Source organism: Berghia stephanieae, chromosome 1, assembly GCF_034508935.2.
Source record: "Berghia stephanieae isolate SIO BIC M18660-M18661 chromosome 1, UCSD_Bste_1.3, whole genome shotgun sequence".
In the NCBI taxonomy this organism is placed as follows: domain Eukaryota; kingdom Metazoa; phylum Mollusca; class Gastropoda; order Nudibranchia; family Aeolidiidae; genus Berghia; species Berghia stephanieae.
Genome location: NC_088360.1, coordinates 46,861,250 through 46,869,960, shown reverse-complemented (window position 1 = coordinate 46,869,960; position 8,711 = coordinate 46,861,250). Strand labels below are relative to the sequence as shown.

At 32.2% G+C, this 8,711-nt stretch overlaps 1 protein-coding gene across 2 annotated transcripts in view; it reads left to right on the top strand.

The window, feature by feature from the left end:
- Positions 1–6,132, top strand: part of LOC144976326 (calcyphosin-like protein) — a 19,888-nt gene extending 13,756 nt beyond the window's left edge. The window contains exon 5 of one of the 2 annotated variants that reach the window (XM_078920549.1): positions 5,244–6,132. In XM_078920549.1, coding sequence (XP_078776675.1) covers positions 5,244–5,345 — 102 coding nt within the window. In that variant the 3' untranslated portion in view covers positions 5,346–6,132. Of the gene's footprint in view, positions 897–5,243 lie in introns of those variants that run through there. The other variant, XM_078920541.1, reaches the window with a different exon arrangement.
- The last annotated feature ends 2,579 nt before the right edge of the window (positions 6,133–8,711 follow it).

Below are 8,711 nucleotides of genomic sequence, written 5' to 3'. Positions count from 1 at the left end.
TGTCTTTTTATCATAATAAATTGGAATTTATGAAATGAAATTTCAAAGCATTGTGTAGATTGTAATTTATTTCGTGTATTATCAAAATACTAAGATAAAATGTTATTCATTCTACTTAATTCTATATACCATCGAGGTAAATTTGATCTCATAATCGTTCATTGTAGTATCAAGTTTTAGATTTTTATTTACTGCTTTTTCTTTCTAAAAATTCATTCATTATTTCTTTTTATTGATGTAGAAAACTAAATTATTCTCAATGATTGTAAATAAAATATGGGAACAAACACTATTTGTGAAAATATATATTTTTTTTTTCTAAACGTGGTGTCTGGCTCTAATGTGTTGTGGTAAAATCATTGAGTATTTGTCATTCATGTTTAAAGTAGACTTGATAAAATTAACAACATTACAAATTGGGTCATAATAACAATACAAGTTTCCAATATCACAGAAATCAAACTGCTTTTTCTCATCAAGGTCAGAGAGTGTCAACCTGAATGGCATGAGCACCCACAAAAAGGTGGGATACATCCTCAATGTATGTGTGTCAAAGACATTGAAAGCGAAGAAGAAGAAGGAGGAGCAGGAGGAGGAGGAGAATAAGAATAAGAAGAAGAAGAAGATTAAATCAAATGTTTAATGAAATAAAGGGAATATTATTATTTCAATTTACGCTGTTAAAGATTCTTCCATGGAGATGTTTGCGTCAAGTCGAATTAATGCAAACGTATATGTTTTATTGGCATGTTTAAAGTGGCATTATTATTTTGATTTTTGATTTACAAAGCAAATTTTCAAACATAACATGGTTCTTGTAAAACTGTTGTGCACAATAAACGAATGATTATCTGTCTTTGAATTAAAGCCACCAGGGAAAACCGTGGTAACTATAATAATATAGTTTGTTGATTTTTAAGATAACACTTATTTACTTCTGTCAAAAATGGACTGCTGTGTAATTTTGATTTTTCATTTAGTTTAAGTAAACGTTATACTTTAAATACACTTATTTTAAAATGCAATAACTTCTGTCCACTTGACATTGGGCTAGCTTTTGAAACAGGTAATTTCATTGCTGTACCATCCTTATAATTAAATCAATTCAGGAGTTAAAACCCACCGAATGAAAAATTTTAGTCGTTCTCAATATCAACTCTGAACAAGATTTTTCATCTTCAGGAAATCAAAACTACCTAACCAATCCACTTAAGTATGGTATGATAAAATCAAGTTTTTTATTTGTTAACAAACGTTCTAGTTTTTCTTTACAAATATACACAATTTAGAGAGCTAGAGGTTTTCTTTTTTTTAATATTCCTTTCATTTTTATCCATATAAAATATATCTCAATCAAGAACACATTTTGGCATATACAATCGAGAAAGAATATTAAATAGCTCAATATTATGTTGTTTAACTTTGAGATATAGATGAGTGATGCAAAAATGTTGATTAAAAAAAAAAAAACAACTGAATAATGAATTATTAGACTTGCCCATTTAGAAAAAAAATCTGAGGTAGCATATAATATCTCGGTCCTTGACCCTTACAACATAATATTTTTTTTCTTGGTCAAAAAGTAAACCAGTATTTTTTTTCGGGACAATCGTTATCTTTTTTTTTCTTTTTTTTCTTTAAATTTCCGGGACCAATCCAGTAATTCCGAAATGGTTGGCATGCCTATAAAATGTATACAACAGAACCGATCAGCAGATCAATATTTCTTTATCCATCAGCAACGAGTGAATGACTCTAAATGTTATTATTACGAATACCTAACCAAAAAACAAAAAACACTAAAAAACAAAAACAAAAAAACAACAGCCCCCCCCCCCCCCAAAGTAATGCTCTCTCTCTCTCTCTCTCTCTCTCTGTGTGTGTGTGTGTGTGTGTGTGAGTGTGCATGTGAGTGTGTGTATGTGTGTTGCCAAGGTATGGGCTGTACTATCTTGGGAATATAAAATAGAGTAACATGAAAATTGGGGAGTGCAGTGGTACGAGAGAGATATATGAAAATATATGTACCATATGAAGCCAGATACATGTGAAAATTATCCAAAGAAATCAGCCTCCCTCGACTGGAAGTCAAACATCAGACCCCCTGTTCACTGGTTAGATATGCTCCCGTGATACTGCAGATGTCATTTGGGTGATAAAATGTTTTATAACAATGCATACTCTCTGTGAGGAATATAAGCAAGCTTGCGCACACCATATAATGAATCCATAAAGTTGTCCAAATTGGATAATGGCAGAATGTCTGATTAGTAATCAGAATCTCTAAAGTTGAGAAAGGATTTAACCAGTTAACTGCCATACCTTGCATGGTCCCATGCTTGAGTTTTTGCCAAGATGAGGGTCATTCAAATCAATTGACGTTTGAAGGACGAGTTTTACGGCCAAATTTTAAAATATATTTCTTTGCAAAGTACCGCAGTTAATTGATTAATAGTTACGCTCGTTGTTTATTTTTCCTTGGTCAGACAATGGTTTTGTCCTGTATTTCAAAACCTCAGGGTTTTTTACTATTTCTTCTGTCACTGGCCAATATACTGTTAATACATATTGTGCTGCAATGTTAGTGACAGAAGAAAGTTTCTATTGTGACCAGAACCATTCTGTTCGGGAACAAGTATTCTTGTCATCACCGCTGCCTTTTTGTTCAAACACGCATGGTAAGCATCTCACTTTGTATATTCAATAATATTTTTGAAATAAACGAAAGTGTTATAGATTCTGAAATAATGATCGTGTGATTCTCATCATAATTTATGAAACTATTTAACAAACCACACTTGTGTTTGCGACCTTTTCACCAATGTATCTATTTTGAGCATGTTGCATTTCAAATCATCGTCATCACCATAGCCAAAAATATGTCCAAAAAGAACCATTTTCTGGACTAGTTAATAAAACAAGCTCTATGATTTTTTACAAGAGTTTTTGAAGTTTTGCTTAAATATCGGGTGATTGAATAATGAAAAAAAAGTCAATTAAGAGGAAAGAGAAATGAGGGCACGTTTTGTGCTTTGTTTAAATCAAGTGATATTTTCCAGTTTCTCAGGTTTGTAAATATTTGAAGGCCACTCTGTAATGTTATATTTCTGCATTATTACATTACATCCCTTATGTTAACATTGTTTTATATGTATTGGATTATAAAATTATGGTGACTGATTACCAGTTTTAAATGTCAAGAAATGAAGAAAAAATTCAATCAAAGTTGATGTGTTTGAAATTCATTCGGGTTTTCTTTCTAAGTTTTCAATGGCGAATACAATAATGGAATTTTATTAAAATATTTAATACAAACCAATCACTCATATTATCACCATGTACTGCTTGACGTTTGTAGCTTTTTATAAGAAGGTATCTTCATCATAAAATTGACATGTGTTTAACAAACAAGACCTTATTACAGAAATAATTTGTCGAATAAGTCTGGTTCTGTTACCCTGTAGATTAATTGTCTTAGTTAAAAATGTTGTTTTTTTTTGTTAGAGTTTAAACAAATCCTCTTGCGTGAAATACCGTATTGTATAAAGTAACTGTTTTTATGCATTTCTTTTTTACAGGATTTCAGATGATCTTTTATATAGTTAATTAAACTCACATAATTTATCAAAGGGATATATATATATATATATATATATATATATATATATATATATATATATATATATATATATATATATATATATATATATATATAATATAATAATTTTTAAACTAAAGGTGTATGTGTAGTTAAATAGAGGCTTGAAATATTTATATTCTCCCTCTAAGTCAAGGAATTATTTTGTTTTCTGAACAGTCAAGATGAAACCAACACCACAATCTTATTTGCATGGAATAATCAGCACAATGACATTTTTAAAAAACATACAGAAGAAACATAAACAAAAAGAAAAGAAAACTAACAAACAAAAAAACTAAAGCAAAAGCCATAGCTTAAACATATGAAATAGCACAAATATATTTTTGATTCCACTTGTCTAAAACGGTGCGCATTTCAGCGCATCCCCTTTTTATGTCATAGTATTGTATTGTCATATAGACAGTATTGATACTGAGAGAACTCGTGGTGTTAATGGAATCTTTTTTTGAATCAAAAACATTCTTTTTTTTTTTTTTTTTCAACGAATGAGATTATTAAATGGTGTTAACCTTCAACCTTTAACAATCTTATTTATTGTTACTATAATGTTAGTTTAAGTAAACGTTATACTTTAAATACACTTATTTTAAAATGCAATAACTTCTGTCCACTTGACATTGGGCTAGCTTTTGAAACAGCTCAATATAAAAATAAGACACAGATTCATAATAAGGTTCTATCCCTCTAATTTTTCCTCTTGTAAATATTTTCTTTCCAATTATATGATTACAATAATAAAGATATTATAAATTTAGTTCACCATGTATAATATATTATTGTACAAATGATTCGTCTGAGAATACCCAATATAGTAATAATAGTTTCCTATAAACAAACTTAGATATTACATGGTATATCTTTTCATATATTATTTATTTACTTTGGTACAGTTCTTGCTAGATTCTAGCACGTTGTCATGAGAAGTGTACAAAATTCTTGCTAGAATCTGAGCTTGCCATAATCCGATGCTCGTGGGAGGTAACCAATACGTTCCCTGTACTTCAAGTATTTTTTCATGCCTTACTTCCCTTATCAGTCATACCTTGTTAGGGAGTATGGACTGGTTGTTATTTTATGGGCTCAGTTTGATTTTTTTTTTCTTTAAATGTCTTTTGTTTTTGTCCCACATTGCCAAAACATGACAAGCCATGGGCTTCTTCTCCTATGACACGTGACCACAAACTGCTGGTACATACTGGCAACTGAGCCTATCTACTCCATCAAACCCAACCCCTCCCAACCAAACACACATATTAATGCGTTGATAATGTCTAGACGTCTTGGGCCTGAGTCACAATACTTTTAAAAAAACAACAATTTATTACCCTGTATTAAATAGAAACAATTGGGGTTTTATGACACTGCAGGTTAACAAAGCTTGCTGTAGTACATACCTAGCGAGTAGTTCTGACATTATAGAAAAAATTCAGTCACCCAGCTCCATCGCGCTGCATTACACAGCATGCTAGAATTTGGTGTGCTAGAATCAAGTGAATACTGTACTAATCGAAGAATTCAAAAGAAATAAAGGTTTCAATAGTGACTGCACCTTTAACAAAGCTTTTCAATTTTTTTTTCTCAGATCTTCAAGGAAGAGTTTGAAAATTACTACGCGGGAGTAAGTGCCTGTATTGACAACGATGCATACTTTGACCTCATGATGAGAAATGCATGGAAGTTTTAACGTTTGTTGATGGGATCATGTACTGGAAGTGTGTCATTAATAAATTGTTGGAAACAGGGTTTACTCTTAAATTAAGAATTACAATCGTAAATATATTATATCATGTGAGGAATATTTAAAAAAAATTAAAGTCTGTTTTCCTTTATGACAATGACAGCCACAATCAGTCTTCAATGCCGACCTCCTAAAATTTCAAAATTAATTTGTTATTATTATAATAGAAACAATATACATGTACCAAAATAAATAAATTAATTAATCAATTAATTAATGATGATAAAATAAGCATACAAAATGGTTGATGTATTGCTCATTCACTTTTTGGAGCACAATTAGATTAATGAATCAAAACAGAACTCCCATTCCTCTTCTCCTCTAAAAAAAAATAATTAAAAAATGCATGCTACTAATGCTACCATATTTTACATGCCCAATCAACATTTTGTCTCGGATCTTAAAATTATTTTATCAACATTTAACAAATTCCCTGTAATTTCCTGATCCCGCAATCATTCCTCACATGATTCTGATCATTTATCATAGATGATAAACGTGTTTAATCGACTCATGTTGTTTTGACATATCTCTTGACCTTTACATACACATCAAAACAAGATGGCATGACCAAAATCAGTCAAGAAAATATGTTAATGACTCACCAAAATATTTAATCAATATTCTGTGCCCTATGAACACCTTGTGATAAAAGAAAACAAACTTTTTCGTCACTTTCTGATTCTATCAGATTTTTAAATCTAATAACAATAAAAACCTAATTGTCATTGAACAGTTTTGTTGTTTCTCTTTTAACTATTCAATTGGGCTTTCAAACCTCTTTCGACTATTTATGTCTATGGAATATTAAGAGTGATACTATTCAAACATTGAGCCATTCAAAAAAATAGATAGAGATAGATAGATAGATAGAGATAGAGAGAGAGAGAGAGAGAGAGAGAGAGAGAGAGAGAGAGAGAGAGATAGAGAGAGAGAAAGAGAGAGAAAGATAGATAGATAGAGAGAGAGAGAGAGAGAGAGGGTGTTCGATTTTGTTTTTAAGGGTTTCACTGCGCTTGGGACACATTTAGGTCATTTCAGCGCCAGTAAAAAGGAAGAAGATGGATAACAAGAAAATTCTAGATTTGCACTTGAAAGCACAGGAGAATAAGACAGCTGTAGATTCCAAGAGCACACTATTTGTGTACCTGGTATGCGATCACCTAAACGTCTCATCCAGATACAAGTACTGGTCCAAATGTTTACAAATCATGATGTTCAAAACGAAAAAATATAACAGTACAGAACAGAAGGATGATTTACAAGGAAAAAATTATCACCTTCCCCAAACCTATAACTATTTGACTATTCCTTCCAGTTCCAGTCAAAGATTCCTGCAAGGGCCAGGACAAAACCAAGTTATCTCATCCCAATACAAAAAGAGAAAGTAAGTTGGAAAACAGATATAGGGGGATAGAAGACAGTGAGTGCCTCCCTGCCCAATATGAGCGGACAGACGACCAATTCCAACCAGCAAGGGCATCTCAAATGATTTCAATTATATTAATACACAGTCATTTGGATACAATAGTTTAGCCCACTCAAGTAAACATAGGCTCAAATCTGACTGTGAATCCAGCAAAGGATTTCGGTGTTCGGGAAATGACATAATGTTTCATTCCCGGTCAACATCTAAGGTAATATTAAGCCAGGAACAAACTTTAGAAATTGAAACAGATCATACAAAAAGCCCCAGGAATGGTGATTCCCACAGACACTCAAGGCTTTTTTTGTTTTGTGAAGTTTAGTTTTCAAGGGTTTCATGGTGCTTGCGACACATTTAGATCATTTCAGTGCCAGTTAAAAGGTAGTAAAACAATTCTGGATTTACAATAAAAAGCATCCAAGAAAAGAGTAAGACAAAGGGGATTGGTTGTTTTTTGTTGTTGTTGCATGGATCTCAAATTTCCTCTTTTTCAAGTCCCTCGCTATATTCTTACACTTGGGGTCCAGGCCCTCAGTAGTATCTACACATCTTCAAAAATCGTTGTAAACAGTCTAGTTGCAAGGGACTTATACATGTTTATTAATTTTTCCTTTTTATAGTATGATTTGTATGTTAAAAGTTCTATACCTTACCTTACCGGAGTTCCGTCTCCCTACAGAGGTTGAATGTCATGGAACGCCATTCTTCATGGTCAAGGGTGATTACCAAGCAGTCGATTGTCTTTTTGCCAGTTGTTGCCTCCACATTTCTTATCCAGGACTTCCTTGGTTTGCCCCGTGCCTTTCTGCTAGCTACTTTTCACTCGAGCACTGATTTTTGAATGGTGTTGTGTCTCCAAATGTGTCCATAATAATTCTATATCTTACCAGTGTTGTCAATAATAGGGGCATATTGCTCCACATTATGTATGATATTATGCTCATTTCGTGAAATATTCCTCCTTTTTGAAAGTTCCGATTTGAGACCCATGATTTGTTTGGATTTTTTAAAAAAATGTTTTTAAGGATTTTACCGTGCTTGCAACACTATTAGGTCATTTAAGTGCCAGTGAAATGGAAGATGAAAGAAGAAATGTTATAGATCTGAAGTTAAAAGCAAAATTTTAAAAACGAAGTCAAAGGAAACTAGTTCAAATAAGGAAAAGAAGCTTCCATAAGCAATCCACTGATGTGCCTATTTTTACATTACCTAAAAGTCCCATCCAGCACAAGCAAAGGATCCTGCTATAAAGGATAAGCTCGAAAGTACAATATATTCAAATGGTTTCAATATAGGGAACAGAAGTATATTCCAAGAGTAGTGTACAATGTTTGAGATCACCTCAAAGTCTCATCATTTACAAGAATAGGATCTCACCTCTCAAATACTCAAAATGTTTACAAAATATTATATTTAAAACAAAAAATACAAAAAGTAAACATTAGGGAGACAATAATTAATAAAGGAAAAAAATATCAACTCCCAAGACTAATACTATGCATTTGAGTGTCCCACTCTGTGTCTACGCCAATAGAAGACATAATGAAAATTTAAAACTTGACATTGACGCAACTAGTATCTAATGGAGAGATGCTTTATAAGGAAAGAGTATAATAAATGATATAATAAATCTTATAAATGATAAATTTATTTGACTGTTTCCATCTTACAAGGGACACTAGGCAGAACTAAGACAAAACCAAATCTCTTTCCAGAACAAGGAACAGAACGGAATAGAAGAGATAGAAAGGGTGTGGACCGATGAAGAATTCAACAGCCCATGGACCCCCAATGTTCCACCAAGGTATTCAGAATTCCACCCACCACAGTACATCTAGCTCCCTCTCTTTAAGGATACCAATGTTGATTTGTTTTGTTTGTTTTTA